We start from the raw sequence: 21,392 nt of genomic DNA on the forward strand, positions 1-21,392 counted from the left end.
TCTGAAATATTTGGGAACATTTATGCAACGAAAATCGTCGAAGGTGTTTAAAACTTTTTTCTCTTTATTAATTGATAGTTTCCACGATGGCGCCGGTCCGAGAACTTAGTCGATATCTGCCTAGTTACACTAAATGTCACGCTAAGAACGGATTTTAAGCCAGTGCCGTTGTTGCTTGAATGCCATATTTCTAACACTAATATATTCTGAGCATTGGCATCACGATTTTCTGCCGACTGTTAGCCGCGCTGGCTCACCAGAAAGTTTTCCAACAATGATTTTCTTCTAAATTACGGCTACAGATTTGGGGCGTAAGGTAGAAAAAACTATCTCTGTGGATGGTTGGAAAATATTTTCTGGGGCATTTAATCGAACTTCTCATTTGTTAAAAAATAGGAGAGCAGTTGAGTTTAATTTTAAGGACTAATTCAATAAGATGTGATAGGGAAATTTAAAAAAATAACATGCTGCTCGTTGCTTTGCTGCTTTTTTGAGTTATTTACAATATTAAGTGAATGAAAGTGTTCAAAGAATAAATTGCAAAAAATGTAAAATTTAAAGATTGGACATTGGGACCAACAACAATGGTGTGTTGACACCAGAAATAAATTTGTTGTAGCTACTGAAGAGAAGCAACCATTTTACGGCAGTTGAACTGTCCTTTAACGTTTGTTGTCTTACCTTTACATTGTCACTGGCCACTCCAATGGGTTGAATGTTGATCTCATATCCTTTTTACTATTGGAAATTTTATAACTAACAATCTGCATTCGACTTGATTGTCAAAGGATGACCAACACATTGATGCATTTATACAATGACATTCAGTGCTGCTGCTGATTTCTCTGGCATGTGATGCATCCTTACAAATATCAATTGTCCGATTTTATTAACAATTTKCAATGCTCACAAACACATAAACAGATATTTTAACATTACGCTTAAGGAGTAACCATATAATGCATTTCAATCAAAAAGGGTACAATGTATGCCTTATGTTGCCTGCGATACGTATATGAGTAAATGATCGAGGTGTGTTCAAAACTAACACAAACTTTAAATTTAGGATTTTTCTGATCCGAGGGGTCCATTTGTCAATTCTTCTATGTTTTATTATGATGATATACATGCCACCGAAGTACYATCCAATTTTAAGCGATATTCACTACTTACCATACTTTGTTTCTAGCAGCCGCTAAGTTAAACCTGTTTTTAAGAGCTTACGATTTGCGTTTGTTAAAAGAAATGTGYCAAAGTTCGTGAATTTTGGCAAAAAACAATACTGTAAGGATGCCCCAGCCACCATATTCGCCAGACCTGGCTCCGTGTGTCTTTTKCATATTAAAGAGAACTTTAAAGTGTCGTTTTACAAGCTTAGGTGACAATAAAGGGGAACCCTGAAAGAGCTAAAGGCTATCGCAAAAATCAAGTTTGAGAAGTGTTTCGGACGAAACGCTGACAAAAGTGCATCATAATATCGAATTGGGAATACTTTGAAAGCGACAACCTTAAGGTAGAAAAAATAAAAATAAACGAAAATTCCTGTAGTTTTTAGAGCACACCTCGTATACAAACATTCGCATATTCAGAGCAATACTTATGGTAGATATTAGGGTCGGATCCATGGGTTGAAACGACAGGAGAATAGCCCCCAAACAGTTGAAAGTTATACATTATTTCCATCGAGTCACAAAGAATCATCATGGAACCAGGAACCAGAAGAATTATATAGTTCTCTCCGTAAAATTCTACTCTGGATTCGCCCCTGGGAGATAGATAACTGAAAGGACAATGAGCCGTTCAAATTGGTAAGCATTGAAAGCAAGAAATCATTTGAAAACCAAGGAAATCAGCAACTTTTAGGAAAATATCTGAAGGTGAAGGTTTTTATGTTYAATAAAATAAAAATTCAGTGGAARYCAAGGTAAAAGGATGTTTCAACTCAGTATCAAAACTTAAAATTATTRTCGTCCAGAATGAAACGGAGTTTCTTGAATTTAAATAAAAATGTTTCGAAACAATGGAATAATTTTTTAAAGAAATTTTATATATTTCCTACTTCGAACGAAACGGTACSGAAAACATTTAAAAACAAAGTTATAAAGTAAGCACTGTATATCATTCATTCATTACTTAAGATTTGCTTTTTTGGTGATATCGGCGAATGAAAGAGATTGACAACAAGACAGCTGTCTTTATGCAAACAAACGCATGTCAATGCGCTGAAGTGTTCGCTTCAGTTGCCATACTGCATCTTATTACTGAGAAGTAATTGCAAGGCWGTCCTGGTGATCTAAAAAATATCAAGAACATGTTCTCCACTTCGCTCCATGATTTTTTCCCGGTCGAAGATCTTGGGTCGCATTTGCATTTGCATTTGCATTTGCTTTTTGGTAATGTTTACATGGCTTCCTATCGAATTTCCGTGTTGTTTGCCTATCTATTTGACAATTCTTTCTTTGTTTGGGTTTTCGCTTCCGAATGGCTTGTTGGCCAAATAAACCGCAATGCATTGAGGGGAGCCACGCACAGTGACAATGAATGCCGAAGTCGAGTCGATGCCYATTGGATGGTTGAACGGAAGGAAGGCCGAATATATCGGCAAGGGTGCCTGCTGGCAGTACTTCGGTGGTGGTAAAACATTCCTTTCACATTTCGAATTTCTCATTGTCGCTTTTGCTCCGCTCCCGTAGTTCCTGGTCGTGTTATTGTTGTCATGCATTTAATTGTGTGCGTTGGCTATTTGTCAACGTTAATAGTTCATGTAAAAATTTACAAATATTTGCAATCTATTAAAAGTTGATTTTTATGTAATTTGTCGATTTTTTCGACGTTGAGGGAGGCCTTTGTTGAAATTTAATATGTGCGTGCTTTTGTGTGTGTGTTTGTGCGTGTGWATACATTATTAAGCCAGGTAYATGGATTATTGTGGCCAAAGGTGCGTTTTCAACTGCAATTTTTTCATTTAAGCGATTTTTATGTATTTTTAATTAAACCCTTTTTCACATGATCGACAGCAGTATATACACACATATACACGGCTACATATATATGTGTTTGTGTGTGGCAATGTGAATACTACCAACGACACCATGCATTTATATTTTTTAATTAGCGCGCTTAAATGTGGCAAAAAATTATTGAACAAACACAAATATGAATATTTCGTTAATTGCATCTTTCGCTTGAACACCTTTTGGTTGAGCCAAAGGATTCGCGAGTGTCCGCGCTGGCGAATGTGGAGCCAACTGCTCTGCTGGGCCATGGCGTGCATATGTGCGAATGTGGATTGTTTTCACAAAAGTCACTTAAAATCATATATTTTCGTATATAGCATGCCGGTACGCATGTACATATGTGGTTGCATATCCACGCTACGTACACATGTACTGTATGTGCATACAAAGTTCACATGTATTGAAATGAGGTTTTTTCTCGGCGAGTTCGAATACATTTGGAAATGCTACACGCACATGTCGGTGAGTGCATACTTTTTCATTTCATATGGTGTATTTAATATTTGCAATTCATTTTTCGCCTTTGATGGCTTTATTTATTGCGCGAAAAATGCAAATAACCCATTCGGAAAAAAAATCACGACCGTTCTGTTGCGCTGAAATCCACATATACTCTATATATGCACGCAAGGTCTACTACTATGAGCGAAAAATAGTAAGACTTATTTATTCTTTCAAATCTATGTGTCTCTCTCGAAATAATACCCTTTCGCTCCAATACACTTGTGCCAACGTTTTTTTTACGTATAATGCTCAAATAATATTCCTTGTTGACAGTTTGGCCGGTCGGAAAGAATTTGRAGTGCACGTATATCTCGATAATCAAAGAAAATTATCAGAGGTAAACGCATGGCTGTTTTTCGCAAAAATTTAGTGATTTTAGTACCAATAGTGCTCTCACTTTTCTTAGCCCCAAATGATCTTTCAAAATAGGTTTCACTGATCCTAATGATATTGCTACGATGCCAATGAGATCGCTGCTAATCGTCGATTATSAAGCATCAATTCCTATATTTTATTGACGTGTGGATCATCAGTGATGTCGATGGCCGTCTTGGACGAATTTGAATTTAAAAGTCTTACTATTTTTTGATTTAAGGAAGCGTTAAACCTGTGCTTAACCAATCATTTTGTGAGCTTTTGAAAAATAAAATTGTGAAATGGGTGTAATTTTTGTCCATTAGAAGATGAACCAGTACATAGAAAATTAATAATTCTGGGCGATTAAAATTAAGGCCTCCAACATTTTCAACACTTTCATTTCAATATCAGATTTTTAGTTGAGTTCAACAATCATAAATGGTGGAGACGTCTATCTGAAGGTAATGCTTCTTCTACCACTGACTTTTCTTTACTTCTAACTACATATATAAAAATAAGCTCCAGATATCGGCAATGATTGGTTCTTCCTTATTCCCTTGAATAGTTATTTTTCCTTATAACTATATTATTTTATAAATAAAACCATATTAACATCAGCATTCTACTGTAAAAGCCACAAAAGAATAATAATGTAACATCAGCGCTCAACTGTTAAATAGCATAAACGCAAATGTAAATGATGTTCACACGCCAATGTAGAAGTAAATCGTCTCTGTAAAATTCGCAATAATAATTTTAGAAGATATTAAAGTTATTTAGATATTCTGCAAAACAAAATATATATATTTTATTTAAGAGATTAGGCCGCCATAATTGAAATCTATAAAATATTTGATTTCTTTTAACATTGTTAGAACAAGTAAATGTCGCCGATGGCAGTTTTACATTAAAAATACACAAATCCTACTATTCAAGCAACAGTATGTAATAACAGCTCTTTTATATACATATGTGTATATACACATGCGCGTATATGTGGAAACTATTATAATCAAGAAACTTGATTTTAACTTCTGAGGTCTTAGTAGATTTATGAACATAAGAGAAACGCATTCTAAGTACAGTAATGATGATAAAATGATGATATTTAGTAATATTTAGTTTCTTGCTTGAAGGATTTAGARTATGAACTTTAGTTTCGCATATGTGGAAATGATAGATTTGTTTTAATTTTCTGTTTTGAAAATGGCTTTACTACAAAGAAAGGGGCTGAATAATGTTCAACCCTGAACGGGCAGAGTACGTGGATTGTTAGTCGAATTGACTAAAAAAGCACGTCCARGGTTAAATGAGAAAGCCTTATAAGTCGCGTTTTGTAATGTGAAGCAAATAGGGGGTAGCTTCAAGAGATTGTATTCTGTTGGTATTTTAACAAAAATATTATGCCTTTAGTATAATATGACATCCAATTCCTTCCAAGTAGGAGTCAACCTTTCTGGGAGTATCTATCTTTGAACCAAAATAAATTCCATTAATGTCTTACAAATGTAAGAATGTTACTCTCTTTCTGCTATACTATTTTACAAGACTATTGTGCGAGCATATTTCCGCTTAAGGCTGAACATTTTCTATTTGTACACATACATACATACCTGTATGCATGCATATGAGCAGTATGCCTGCCAAAATGGCTGGGTTAATATTTGATCATATAAAATTCAGTATATAATTTTTATTTGCATAAGTAAATTGGTATGTGCGCATGTAYTCGCATGTTCGTTCATTTATATATGCACGTCAACTCGTTTTCCTTATTGGCTCTGATAAATTTTGAATTTTACAATCGATTAAAGCATGCAGCTTACCGCAGTCGCAGGGAGTCTAYGCAACTCATAACGGTACACACATAAAATACCTCCAATACATGTATGCATGCGTTTATTATGGTTTTAATCTTCAAACGCCCTCAGGGTGGAGATTAAAAAATTAATTTGATTTCATATGCACCGACTGTTCGATTGACGATCGCGTTGGTTGGGGAGACTATGCAAAGATTTTAGACAGTTCCGGTGCCGGGATATGACTAAGGCCCGTAAGGAAGCCATGTGGGCAGAGAATGCTTATATTTAACACGCACAACCTCTACTTATACATACACATATTACTATATGAGTATTGGAGAATTATTTATTATTACGTTCGGATTCCAAATAATAGCAACCGTACACACACATACACCTAAATACCATGAGTACATATACATATGTGTATATATTATTYTGCATAAGCCAGCGAGAASTATTAATACATGCATGTACCTATTTATCGTGCATAAATATGCATATGTGAACATGGATGTGTAAATATGAGCGAATTTATACGAAAACCTGATAATCAACAAAATGGCCGAAAAGCCTCCCATATGTGAATATGTATGAGCGCGACATCAATTTGATAACACTGACTGTCTCTTTATCCAACTGCCTAGCCGACAGACGGATGACTGCCACTGTTCGGTGGAATTGTCGACTGTGGCAGCAATGGAACAATCAGCAAATGGGGATTATTACCCTTTTACATATGCAAGTATACACATTCATATAGATGCTGCGTTGGTACGAGTGTGATGTGGATTTGCGCCTGTGTATTCAATGGCATTCAGTTTGTAGTATATATGTATGTATGTGTGTACATGGTATACGCATGCACTGTACGTGTGTTTTGCAGTCAACGCAACATAAATCCCATCAAAGGCCAATTTGTATTCTCACCTCAGACAAAGTGCAACGCCACAACTCTCGTAGCAGCTGAACACAAACCGCCAAGCGACACACAACTGAACGACATTCGATGGCGTTGACAATGGCAGATGCCAAAAACAATGGGTTGACTGTTTAACTGGTGCACTAGTGCGAATCCAGCTTACAGCTCACGCTCATACTATTTGGTATTTGCTGCTCATTATTTCACTACTTTCCCCGCAGCCTTTCTCCTATCGACCTACGCTACCGGTCGACTAGCGAACACACGGCATTTCGGTTGTTTTGTCTGGCTTACATTTGCACTTTGTGACATGTAGAAGCCAGCGCGTGGGCTTAAGCCAAATAAGTCTAGTCTTAAGGAACGACCGCTGGCAGTAAAGGATCATCTTTGAGAACTATTCTTATAGGTATTCTTGAGAAGGGGGTTTAGACATGAATGCGACACTGCGAAAAGACGCACAGCAAGCGACAATTGTTTGAGTATCAATTTGTGGGTTAATTGAAATCCTGTTTGCTCGTAATGAGATAGTGGCAAAGCTACAAGTCGTCAATATATTGTAAGCGATCCTTTGAAATGGCTTCTTAGCGCAGCGCATGCTTCATATACTCACATAAGTACACCATAAAACCACATAATGCATGCTAACTAAGTAGGTACACCAAAGAATCCGCTCTTAGCCGTTGAAGATTCTATGCAAATAAGAAATATACAATAAACATACATTCTTTTATATATTCTTTATAATTTCGTGCGAATGGGCGAGTGAACTGTGGAAAAGTCGAAGAAGCTGCTTAATAGAGCTGCAATGCTTGTGATAAAGCAGCAAAAACTTCCTCATCTTAACAGTTGATATTACGTTGATATAAACCACGCTAGSGCATCGAAGCATGAAGTTTTGCGTCATTCGATCGAAAAGCAAAACCGCAGCGGCAATATAGCGGGAAAATTCAATGCAAGGTGAGAGAATAACGGTATAATGTSCAAAACATTTGTTGGTATATGTTAAATCCCTTGAAAAAACAAAATTTCTCAAAGTGTATGAAATGCAATCCATTCACCTATTACCTAACTGGTTCACTTCTTTATTGAACGGTGAATTTTACTATAAAACTGCTGGAAAATATTGACGGATTGGCAATTCGTACGCGACTGAGAATGCGTCGTCACCTGAAAGTGTTTCTGCTGCTCGCACTCTTGGTCACTTATGTGACGGCGAAGAAGAAGGAAGAGAAAGAGGAGTCTTCCGAAGAGGAAGACGAAGAGGGCGAGAAGTATCATAAGGAGGAGCACAARGAGAAGAAGCATAAAGGAGACAAGGGTCATAAGGAGCATAAGGAATGGGAAGAGGATGAGAAGAAACACCACGAGGAGGAGGACCATGAACACAAATATGGGAATAAGGGTGGGAAGAAGAAGAAATACTATGATGAGGAGGAGGAATATGGTGAAAAGAAGGAGCATGGGGCGCATAAGAAGGGCGGTAAACATCACCATAAGAAAAAACACAAGAAGGGTCACAAAGAATTGGAATACCATAAGAAATTCAATAAAGACGAGTATAAGAAAGAAAAGAAATTCTACGATGATGAACATAAAGCGGGACATCATAAGAAACACGGTAAGGATCACAAGCATGATTTAGAGGAAGAGGGTGGTCACAAGAAGGGTGAACACTATGAAGCCGGTAAAAAGAAAGAACACAAGAAGCACAAAGAACACTATCAAAAGGGACATAAAGATGAAGACGAGAAGAAGTACAAGAAGAAACACAAACATGGCGAACATCACGAGGAGCACGAGGAGTATGGCAAAAAAGGYGAAAAGAAGTCCAAACACAAGGAGGGTCACAAAAAAGAAAGCAAGAAAGAAAAAGAAAAGAAGAGCAAAAAGGAGGAAGAGAGTAAGCATTGAACGAGCAAGAGTTCGACGCGAGTRTTTATACACCTTATGTAGAAAACAWAGAAATTGTGATCAAACCAAGAAGTAGCAAGTGGTTCTTCATGGCTGCTTGTGACTTAGTGGTTTAATAAAATGACAATTTTCCTAAAAAAAATTTTAAAAACAACTTTTTTCTAAATGCGAATTTTTTATTTTGATTTTYAAGTTTCGTATTTGCCTTGAGTAAATTCTAAGAATAGTAAAAAATCTCTGTTTCAGTATCTTTCTCACTTTATAAAGCGATTAATTGGGTGAAATTGTAGCCCAAAATGCTCGCATATAAAACATTTCGAATTTTGTATGAAAATATAATGTCATATGCGACAACCTCAGTGTTTATCGAAACCCTCTTCTTATCTAAGCGGTTTTAAAGAGTTTCCGTAAAACTGCGCAATGGAAGTTTTCTAAAAATGAAAGAAAAATTCAACAGTGTGTAAGGTCTGGTATAAGGTACAGATACGAGAGACTCAACTACAAAGAGCTGAGCACTGCGCCATTGATGCAAAATGGACACAATAAGTGCACTAAAYGCAGTTATGTACAGTTATGTGTATGCATATACAGACATGCAATAATGCAGACAAAATGTACGTCCAGCTTTCCCGAGCCATATTGCTACACCGAAGGCTCTGACGTCCCTCTACAAATCATTATACGCATTCATGCACTWGTATGTGTATGTGTGTGATTGCAATGCATCTAAATATACATATGCATGTGTTGCATAATATGTATTTACATAGTTTCTTACAAATATACATACCTGTCTGCATATAGATATTCATATAAAGTTTGCCTCACTTTTTCCTGCTGAAGGCTTTGTTTGTTGTTGTTAATGATGTTCTTACTCGCTTTGTAATTACYTTTGTATTTGTTATTCGCTGGCGCATACGTGCACACACGTGTAAGTAGCTSTTGCATTTTTGCAGCATTTAGCTGATTTGTCGCCTGCTTTCCCGTTGTCTGGCGCTGTTGTTGTGGTTAATGTCCCSTTGTGCGCCGCCCGCTGGGTAGATGTGGTTGGCTGGCAATGAGTGCCCGTGTGTGTGCTATTGTGGCAATGCCATGACATAAATACATGTGTACATASATACGTATGTATGTGGTATGGTATATAAGTACACATATAATGCGGATATAGCCGGAAAATTACTCTACAAACATATGTACATATTAGTGTCGTTTAATGAATACTTTGTTTTTATTGCTTTCACGTTTTCGTTTGAATTTTATAAAGCGAATCGATATAGAAATGGGCAGAAATTAAGGAAGCCTGTTGTTGTTGTTGTTGTAGCGGGAAAAAATATTCCTGAAGTAATTTCGAGATATGGTATTGGGTTGACAGTCCCTGTCTGCATGATTATCTGGGTCCGTTCCGGTCCCAAACCGGCAATCTGCTAATCTCAGCTATACAGCAACTCGCAGAATCTCAATGCTAGCATCCAACATGACCTTCAGTGTCCGGCAGTGCCAGYTGCTCCGATTGTCGCCTTTGTCTCCCAATTTTGGGATTAAATACAGTTGTACTCGTTCAGTGGGAGGCCAATCTGTCCTTTTGTCATACAGTCAAGCCGCTGACGGCTTTCCTCCCACTATCGGACCATTTCGCRTTTATAATTATAATCCTTGGTCCACGTTGCTGGTTTGGATATGCAGCGCTTTTAGCCGCCACAAGTACCGTTACTATGGGTGGCTTTTTGAAGTAGGTGCGATTAAACTAAAAATATAAAAAGAAAATAATAATTTTCTTAAGTAGAAAAAGATTTAATACATGCTGAACATGGAAGGAGCTTAATATAAGTTAAGTTAAACTTTTTGTAGTATTTGGCGTCTAATAAGGTGAATGGAAATTATGCTAGCGGTCATTGTCGACAGTTGTTGTGAAGTGCTATTTTATTCCAAAACTGGTCCGATTGAAGTAATATTTTAGTAGTGGACATTTAAGATATGTTTTGTAAAATACTTTTGCGGGTAAAATACTAATTTTTTCTTTTGACAATCAATTACCTCTTTTTGTTTCCATTTAACATTTGACATTATTTATTTTTTGTGAAGTAATATCATTTAATACTACGCGAGCAATGGTATCTTGATAAATACTTTGTCTGCACGCCGCTAATATAGCCAAGTTAAACACCATTTTCRTAAAAAAAAGCTATTACAATTTTGAACTGCTTTATCAGCATAGTCAGCTGTTTTGGTTTTGACAATTTCTACAGAGTTCAGCTCATTTTGTTTACAAACAATTTTATTATTGATAATTAAAAAAATGTAATTAAAAAGGATATTTATTTAATCTAACAATAATTTAAAATAAATTAATTATGTTSCTTTTTAGGGCGGACTATTGGAAGTCGAATGAGCGCAAATACTGCGACTTTTGCAAATGTTGGATAAGCGATAATAAAGCGGTGAGTAATAATTTTTGCAATAAAGCTTTAATTTAAAAAATGTACTTAATTTTAGAGCATTGCTTTCCACGAAAGTGGGAAGCGACACAAAATGAACGTCGCCAAGCGTATTACGGATATTAGTCGGAATAGCGAGAAGGCCGAAAGGGAGAAGCAAAAGATGGATGCCGAGATCCGAAAAATGGAGGAAGCGGCAATGCGTTCATATGCGCAGGATATACATGCAAGCGGAGATTTTACAGCGCGAAACATAAACGCCGTGTTAGATGCAGGTGTAGGCAATATGACCGCTTCTACATCAACATCAGSTAAGATCCGAGCAAAACAAGTAGATCCCGTAAGACTTCCCGGCAATTCTGATGACGAAGACGATGAGGGCAGAACTGTTAGGGTACAAAAAGTTATGCCGGAGAGTGTACCGAATGCATCGCTTTGGGTTGAGGGCGTTTCTGATGAAGGCTACACATATTATTGGAATGTGAAAACAAACGAATCCGTATGGGAAGCACCTAAAGAAGGCTATCTCTCCTATGCCGAGTATCAACGTATAAATGAATTGGCTGTGAAAAAGCAAGAATTGGAAGATGCAAGTGAGGCGAAAAAGTTTCGCGATAATGTTAATGAGGAAGTTGCCCGTTATAATCGAGAGCGTTTGAAAATGTTCAGAAAACCAGAAACTCCACAAGAAGCTCAAAAGCGACGTGAAGAAAAACAAGCTTACAAAACAGAGGAGGAGGCCAGCGCTCAAACGATTGGTGAATGGCAAGTGGTGGAGCAGAAGTAAGTACATCAATCAAGTAATAAGACACTGAAAAAATGTTGATTTAGCTATTCAAAGTTAAAAGTTGTTGACAATAAACTTATATCTTTACAGGCCACCCCCTGTGCCTATAGATTTAGAGCTACCCAAAGTAGATAACTTTTATATTCCACCGGTGGTGTCCAATGTACCATCGGAGCCACCTGTAAAGCGCTTCAAAGAGAAGGTCATAGAAACCTTGGATCCAACAACTGTCAATGACGTGCCAACTTCATTCAAGAAGCGAAAATTCGCGGCAAAAGCCAACCAACGTCAACGGCTCGACGTCGATTAACTTTTTCTTAGTTTTAATTTATTACTGTCCATTAGTTTGATTTAATAAATTAAGAAATATAAAATCCTATTGACTTGTGCYCGTAAATAGTATGTCGAACATGCATTTCGCCGTCAAATCTAAACTGTAGGCGTAATTATTTACTGAATATTAAAATCAACACATGCAACATGAGTTGTTTCCTCTGCAGGCAGCAGTAATTATTTGCTCTGTAAATAACATATTTTCAGGTTAATGTGTGTACATATGTTATACAAATATAAACATAATTTTCTAGGATGTGATTTTTAGATCAATAATGCAAACATACATACATATGGGTGTAAATTTAAAACGGTGAAAATATTTCCCATTCCTTTGTTAATGGGAGAGTGGAACAAAACAATTCACAGGTGCTCTCCAAACGAGACTAGTTTAAAAACATAATTCTGGAGCGGTTACAACTTTATCTCTAAAATATCAAYGATATATACAAAACTATATAAAACAATTGTCTCAATAACAGCAATCACAGTTTCAAAGTTAGCATAAGGAGAATTATGTACTCGTAGGTGTAAGCATATACATATAAGCTTGTCTATATTCTTTTAATGGTAATAAACTTTTTTATTTCAAATCAGAAAAAATTGTCTTTTCCCGGAAAATTGTACGCGCACGTGCGTCCCACATCCATCCGCCCATTTTGGTAAACACATTTCAAACACCCACCTGCTGCCYAGAAAATTGATCAAAACAAATATCGATATCTGCATTAAAGCTGAAAGATCTTTTCGTGACTGATCTGCTTCCGAATAATTGTTTATTTTTTTGTGTTGCGAATTCGGACTAAATCAAATGTACACGGGAATATCAAAGATACGGTGCACATATACATGCATACAAATGAATGCCCATGTGCACCCGAATATTTAATTACACCACCGTTAAGTGTTTTGTTGTAATAGTTAGTTRCATTATTATGTGTGTATGYACATATGTGTGTATGTACTAACAACATACAACATTTGGACGATGATGCAATAACATGAGCACGGAAGTCCATACATAAAATCGTTTCAATTTCAAAATTTTATTACTCGTACATATTTATGTCTACAGGTTTGTTTATATACATACGTACATATATTTGTATATCGTCACCTAAAATGCAAAATAACGTATCATCAAAAAATCCGAAATTTATCCTATTGATTACGATTCACTACTTCAAATTCTATACATAATATTACATGTATCCAACATTTTCAGGTTCTGCGCTTRTRTATGAACCAGTTTTAACCAATATTMAAWTTTTTTTCACTCTTGTTCCAATTTTATTTCGTGTTTCATTCACGCCACTGTAAATTTTCGAAAATGTTGTTAAGTTATTTTGCATTTCAGGTGACGATATGTGCMTTGGTTCTTAACACCTTGCTGCTATCAGCTAGTGTCACTAACTATTTTCTATGCCTTCGTTTATCTCGTGCGGGATATGYTAGCCGCCTTTTATATGCCTAAGTATTAATTAAAATTTATTGTTTGTTATTTGTAAACTCTTATCTAATCAAGAATTCKGCTCTTCTCACTGAGCTAAATGGCCACAACATTCCGAACGAATCTCGCTTGTGTACCACATGTGACTACATCTATGTTTGTATGTATGTAGGGTATCTGCTCGGTACAATTTTTAAATTAAAAACGCGCTTAACATATTTTACGTTATCAAGAATGTATTTATATACATGTGTGCATATATGCAAATAAATTAAAATATTTTAACCGTGAACGATGCAAAATATTTTTATTGCCAGAAGAATCACGGAAGCAAGACGTTAAACAGGGCCAATTGTTATGCTTTATCATCCATTAAGTCATGCGTATGTATTACCATATGTATATGCACATGTGTATGTATGTATGTACGCCCTTTAGAACTTTCATTTCGGTCCGCCGATTATTGGAGTACTCGATTTATGCGGTTAGTTGTAAAATTACGATATCCCCGCAAAACTAATACGGAAGGCCCTCTCCGAGCCGATCGATACTAAACGAGGTTTGAGACAAGCCGACTGCCTTTCGACTTCTTCAATCTCCTCTTAGGGAAAATTATTCGGGTTGCCGAATTAAATAGGGAAGGTACCATCTTCTATAAGAGTGTACTCCAACGCTGAAAAACTTTTGCCAACAGATTCTACTTCGAACGTCAACAGAAGCTTGTCTCGACGAAAAAAAAAACTCTATAAGTAATATGGGGAAAAAAGAATGGACGATGACATCATCATCTGATGAGTCGACGAGCTACGAGTTTTCGAGAGAAAGGTTCTGCAAAAGATGTATGATCCTCTTTGCTTTGGCCACGGCGACTGTCGCATTCCATGGAACGATGAGCGTTGATATAAACGACGACGTTGACATAGTTCAACTTATTAAAAGACAGCGGCTACGCTGGCTRGGCCACGTCGCCCGAATATTAAACATGAAGTTAAAGCTACCAGTTTGTACTAWGACAGTAGCGACTGTCATTACTTGATATCAGCTTAAAATTCGCCAGTTCCTCTATAGAGGAGAGCAGCAACGAGAAATAGTTGCACTGTTTGCTGGACTGGATCTGAGTCAATTCGTACCAGTGTATTCCGTAGTAGAGTATGCAGAGCTGAGGGAATGCATCAATTTGTGCGGCTGTACGCCAAAAAATAAGTGTGCCCACCCATACTACCTATGCACGAATGTGCGTGTGTGCGTGTGTGCACATTCCAATACTAATTAAGTTCATTAGAAATTCCGAAACAAGTGAATGATTAATTTAGTCAGCCAAAGGTTGAAACGAAAATCGATGTGATTATCTCATTAAGATCACAGCTTGTGGTTTGCGGCGGGGGAGCACCCACCCGCGCGCCAATCCCGCAGTTTAGGCATGYAAATTAYCGCAAATCGAGAAAATCGAGACAACGRAAAAATAAATACTCACAGCAAAAGTATAACGGAATGAAACTAAAAGAAAATCGTCTTGAAAACATGCGAAGTGCGAGCGGACAGCGGGTAAACAAGCTTATGGGCAGAAAGAAACATTGACGACCGACATCCAGACAGACTGGCAGACAGGCAGCTGGGCGCACACATATTGCGAAGTGAAACAACTACGATGGYAAATAGATATATTTCTAAATAGATTTCAGTCAAAARWWGTGTGTTGCATTTGCTYATGAAATGCAAAAGACTGAAGCAGAYGATGGAGTGCAATAAAATTGTAAAGTGATATAAAAATTTTCCTAAAATAAATATGGGCCTTTTTGTTGGGGTTCTTGGCCRTATAAAAGACTTGGTTCSAAGAACCGGCTGCCAACCTAATGAATTTCCTAGCTAATGAACGAGCGGCTGTTCCTCCGAGCACCTGGAGAGCCAGGATAAACATTTTCGCGCGGCGTGTTTCTGTGAGTGGCGCAAGCCGAAAATGCAGCGATCATTCAAGCAGAGGTACGCGGTTAAATTATATGTGAGCAAAAGTTGGTGTGTTTCGKTGGCTCCAGATCTTTTTGAAGGCCCGGGAAGAGGTCGCCCAAAAAAGGGAAGAATGAACAAATCCAAAGTGAAAACGATGTTTTTTTGTCTTTTTTGGGATCAAAGGCATCGTCCACCATGAATTTGTTTCTCATGGACAAACCAAGTTTTCCGTAAAAGTCCAAAAGAGACAAAATGACGACAACGCCGCGGCTCACACCCCTTTTTTACAGCTACCTAAGCTTCCGCAGCCCCCCTACAGCCCAGATGTGACCCCCTGGATTTTGTTTGTTCCCTTGCCTGAAAAGGCCGATGAAAGGCAAGCATTTTGATATGAYAGAGGGGATCCAAGCAGCATGTACCTCGGATCTCAATGTTATTCAGAAGAATGCCTTTCGCAACGCCACTGCATCGACGCAGAAGGAGCCTATTTKAAATTTTTTTAAAAGAATTGTAACGATTCAATAATTTTTTTTTTTTTAATCGACTCAGTCTTATTACCTTCCGGAAAAACTTTGTAAATATGTCCTTTATATAGCTACTTACTTTGCCTAGATATATTTGCACAATGCAGGGTTCATCGTATTGCATGTATTGGTCACAAAATCACTGGCCAAAGTTCGAAAATTTAAGGTGAAAGTTGAACTCCTCAAATTTACTGCTTTCTTAGGGGAAACTAAGAAACTCTGTATACATGCACACACATATACTTGTACAAAAGTCAGAAAAAAGCCAAAATGCTCCATACCTGAAAAAATGGATGTTGTTTCTTGTTTTTTGTATTATTTATTGATAATTTTGTTGAATAAACCCATATTGAGCCGATTTCTGCTGAAGTATTAGGTTACTTATATCAATTCAATTTTTACTTAATAGATTAGTCGCAATTACTGAAATACTCAAATGTTTGCTTCACATTCAGACTCACACATTGCTTAAAGTGATCTTTAAAGATATGTGATCAAGTACAAATTTGTTGGACGAAGCTCAAATGTAATTTTTACTAAAAACGACTCAAGATCAAATCACTTAAGGCTTTGGAAATATAAAAAATATATATTTAATTTGCAAGGATAGATGTGTTATTAAGGGCGTACACTAGGCTACTCGCACTTACTCATTATACGGAACAATTTATGTAGTTTCTATTATTAATAATCATATAAATATATAATATATACTTAAGGTGAGTCATCGCAACACTTGAAAAGTAACGGGGTTTTAGTCAAYTTTGAAATAGCGCGAATTGTTTTTTGATCTCCCCGTTCTGCAATGTTTGCCAATTCTTTTATTTTCGCCAAAGGGATGAGTGCGTCAACATGTCTTACACTTGCGCTACAAATATAGCACCCACACATACATACACACCTATTCTGGTATGTATGCATGAGCGCAAACGTTGCGATATTTATGTGAACACATTTAATATTTAGTTGTAGTATTGTGGCATAAATGTTTATGGCATTTTAATTTATGATTTTTTTGCAGCTGTTGACGTTCTGAATTTCACTGTGCTACTTCTTCTTCTTCTTGCTTTATGTGTTGTCTTTTTGTTATTGTGGCGCAGCGGTGTTGCAATTTGTTGTAGCCAAGCGACATGCTTTTTACGAAACAACTCACCTTGAAARTGTGTCGTAACATTTATGATTATTAAATGTTTTCCTAAAATCAGAGACATCTCTATTATAAATGACTGGCGGCAATATTAAAATTGCCTCATCTGCGAAGGTGTATTTGCAGACACACGTATTTTTGCACCTACATACATCACATAATGTGTACGAATTTCAGGAGAAAATACGACTTTTGAATTAGAAGGCACTGGTTTTTGTCATAAATGAAWGGTCCGAGAGTTTAGGATTTATGTGATAGACAGTTTGGAGAWAATGGTCAAGCGCCAGCGGTTGTCTTGTTGTTTTTGTAGCGGCAGAAAACATCCTTGCAGTGATTTTTAGGAATACTGCCGCGTTGACAGTCTTTGGCTGGTTAAAAAAACGGGCCATTCCATTTACGTAGACCCGATTGTCTTTCGAACGTATTCGTCGATCTAAGTGTTTATTGCATATCAAATAAATTTATCAAAGTTAACATGTAATAAAAATAAAAGAGTCTCTTACATTTTATTGCCATAAACATTAAACTAAAATAAAAAAAAAGCGTTTACTAAACAATTAAAAATCTAATAAAAGAAAATTTCTCAATAATTAACACAGCAAGCGAACATAGTATAAGCACACACGTACACACACACACACACACACTTACTCACACCGGCCATTCATTTCGCTCAATTCGCCCACGCGCTTATACAACTACGGCCGCCTTTACCGACCAAGCGCCTCGTCTGTCCGACCCACTGGATTTTTATGAATGAAAAGCTACCAACGCTGCAGTGGGACGAAGCGACGAGTGCGGGWGAGCGACGTGGGAGCAATGTTCGCTCGCACGGCAGACGGCAGGCAATGGACGAGCTGAACTGGTCGTACGTAAAAGCACTCGTGTAAACGAATGGCACGCATCCGGCGCAGAAAGGCAGTGGTAGTGGAGGAGAGTGTGCGCCAAAACACGTGGAGCCRCACTGCAGGCAACATCGAACATGTTGCGAGCCAAAGGGCGCCAGCAGCAGCTGAGCAATGTAACGCAAACATTGTAACGGTTAAAAAGCTCCGCAAAAATGATAGCGATACACTGAATCGTCTGGCAGCCAACAAACAGTTCGTTGTGGAAGTTGCGGCGCTGTGGATGTGCGACCAGTAGCGAAGAGGCACCTCGACGCGGCTCTGCCATTTACTATCTATTCGTTGGTGCTCGTTGGCTCATAAAATTTGGCGTACGCGCGCGATACGGYGGCCAAGTGCACGAAAAGACACACGGACAGGAAGAAWGGCAGTGATGACTTGTTTCTTCAGTTTAAACAAACAATTAGTCGAATAGTACGTGAATGGGTGTGGGTCCTAAGTGGGGAAAGTGCTGCTGAGTGAAAAGCTGAGTGAAGCATTTTTAAAATAGAAAATTTATGTGACATTTTGTTTGCCGCTTAAAGTATTCAAAGAGGGCAGTGATGCACTTCACTCAAAACCAAAAAAAAAAAAATCGAAAATTTTATGAAAAACATTGAAAAGTGATATAAATAAAATTAAGTGTACATACATACATACAAGTATATATTACATATATATATATTCTTAAAATTATGTATTTAAAAAAAAACTCTGACAAAAAGTTATTAATTAATTAATTAATTAGTAGGTAATTACTGCAAAAGGTGCTGAAGGCAACAAAGAGTCAGGTAAATATAGGATTAAATAAAACATTTATATGCTTTAAATAAAAAAAAAATTAAATAAATATTTACATGATGTTGTATGCATATTTTATTATGAAACTGTTTGTCGTTCAAATTTATTTATTTTTAATCCGCACTTTTGTGCGCATTGCACGTTTGCACTGAGGTCTTATACATATAATACCCGCCTTTGTACTGTGCATGAGGAAATTATTGGCCATAAAAAACGATTGTGAGAGGGGCAAAGGGCAGTRGTGCGGGCAGTTCATTGCCAAAAGTTTGTTGTCATCACATTTTGGCCGCATTGGCGACATGCAAAAAACGCAAAGAACGAGCGACCGCCGAGCTGCGGTGAACTGAAGTTGTCACGCGTGCAATTTCCTACAACAACAACASKTACAACAATTTTTAAACCATTGGAACAGCCCACTTCCGCTTAACGTATTTGCATACACACACATTTCCTCACAGACCGGATGTTGATATGTGTGTCRCCGCCGCCGACATACATAGCTCCACGTGCGCACTCGGCTGCACACTCGAATGTACATTTGTCACTCATACACATATCTAGCAGAATATAATGCGCCAGTCGACTGCAGTGTGACGCCTGCAATTTAGGACAATAAATACATTTTYTGCACCGCAGGAGACAAGCACAGCCAAACACTGTGTCACGTGACGGCAAGCGCTTCCAAATGAGCAGATAAAGTGCAGCGCACAGCAGCAACAAAAGTCAGAATGTGGAAAGTTGCCATTTTTGGCGGCAACTTAACATTGTAGCTTAAATAAATAAACAAAAACAAAACCAAAATGAAAATGAAAAACATCAAAAAAGGAAAAATTGAGTTAACCGCAGCACATTGACATGCTTCACATATATGAATGTATGCTTGTGGCAACTTAGAACGCTCAGCGCAAGCAGTTGCAAGAGAAATTCGTTGAAGAAGCCGGACAGCGGRCGGTAGGGGTGCCGCAAGACCGACAAAAATCGTCTTGGCACAGAGGTCTGCATAAGCACAGCTAGACATACATACATACATGCTGCAGCTATTTTTGAGTATTGGCACTAGCAACGCAGCGCTGAGTTTTTTGCTTTCTTGCYGAGATCAGAAAAATAATATTTCACKCTAAATATATTATTATTAAATCAGCATTTTCATTTCGGCCACCAACACTGCGCTGTACATGCAACATGGTGCACCGCCGGCCGTGTCACCGCTTTTAAAGCGACCACAGCATTTATGCAGAGGCAGTCGCTCGTTAAGCCGCGAACAATCGACATCCAAACGGTGTCCCAATCGACAGCCGACAGTCGACCGCTGCCAACTAACGGCCAATAGCAAAGCGACGTCGTTCATAATCCTTTTTCGGTGCGAGCGCGTTACAAATAAWCTTGCAACCAGCAAGCGGCAAAGTGTGCGTAAATATACACACACATACATACTTATTTTGGAGAGCTTACACGCGTTTGATAAAAAAAAAAACATTAGGACTAACAAGTGCGTGCATTTTCGATGTGTGTGTGTGTGTGAACCGCTCGCTTCAGAACCACGCACAAAACTGCGACCGATTATATCAACAAAGGCAATAACAATGTGGCACAACTTTTTAGCATCCCACATTGCGATTTACTGAAAAATGAGCGCTTGCTGCTTTGTACTGTTAGCTCACGTGAATGAGATTGCTTATTTTCATTGAAACGCTTTTAATTTATAAAGCAATGTGYATGTGTGTGTTAGAGTGAGCGATGTAAATTAAAATGAATCGCGGATGTGGAAAATTTTCCAATTACATGCCGCGCTTGTTTGAGCAAAAGTTGAGGGCGTTACATGAAGAGCGTCGAAATCCTTCGCTTTTTGTGGGCGTTTGAATGTGAACTCGAGTTATTGCAGATCACTTGCCAAGCGTAATTTATCCAAAAGTGTTCATGTTTGAATAACCAAAGCCAATAAAAAAGTTCTTTTCCAACAAAGTTTCAGTGGCCAGTATTCCATGTAAAATAACTGACTTTATGGAACGCTTTTCACGTGAGCTATTTGTACTTAATTTSAGGGAACTATAGCTGAGTGCTTTGAATATCTCTCCGAAGTCTTCGTGGTTTTATAGCGAACATGTTTTTAATTTCAAGCTTTATTTCACAATATTTGAATTTTCGAAAACTGTTTCATTTTATAAACCAAACAGTCATGCAGTCAATAAATAAATGGTCATTAAAACCGTATTAAGTTCATTTATRGCGCGCAATTTATCGTAACGCCAATCAGTAAGCTCATTATTACGCAAAAGTTGCGTATACGCCCGGGAGCATACATTTGTTTGTATATGAGAGTGATTAATTTTCTGTCAATAAATTGYCGACAATTGTTCTTTAATGATATTGTCGAACGTAAACAAATGAAAATAAGCGAATATATGAAATTACTCAAGGACGATTGATATGTCAACATATTGGCTGTAAAAATGCCATATTTCATTTCGTTTTATTCAAAAACACTAATTACTCAATTGCCACTATGATTGTTTGTTTTTCTTGTAATTCGTTATTTTTCAGCGCTGACGCATAAATGAACTCCGTGTTCAA

At 37.5% G+C, this 21,392-nt stretch overlaps 2 protein-coding genes across 2 annotated transcripts; both read left to right on the forward strand.

Moving 5' to 3' along the window:
* Positions 1-7,757: 7,757 nt before the first annotated feature.
* LOC108971416 (sarcoplasmic reticulum histidine-rich calcium-binding protein) lies at positions 7,758-8,564 on the forward strand. Its single transcript, XM_018937471.1, has one exon. The coding sequence runs from the start codon at positions 7,758-7,760 to the stop codon at positions 8,511-8,513; it is 756 nt and encodes a 251-aa protein (XP_018793016.1). The 3' UTR covers positions 8,514-8,564.
* A 2,177-nt stretch (positions 8,565-10,741) lies between these two features.
* Positions 10,742-12,114, forward strand: LOC108971458 (WW domain-binding protein 4). Its single transcript, XM_018937532.1, has 4 exons — positions 10,742-10,811; positions 10,879-10,951; positions 11,007-11,731; positions 11,826-12,114. Coding segments are annotated over exons 1-4 (1,020 nt in total). The 5' UTR covers positions 10,742-10,809; the 3' UTR covers positions 12,046-12,114.
* The last annotated feature ends 9,278 nt before the right edge of the window (positions 12,115-21,392 follow it).

Source organism: Bactrocera latifrons, unplaced genomic scaffold, assembly GCF_001853355.1.
Source record: "Bactrocera latifrons isolate USDA-ARS-PBARC rearing strain unplaced genomic scaffold, ASM185335v1 scaffold_109, whole genome shotgun sequence".
Lineage (NCBI taxonomy): Eukaryota > Metazoa > Arthropoda > Insecta > Diptera > Tephritidae > Bactrocera > Bactrocera latifrons.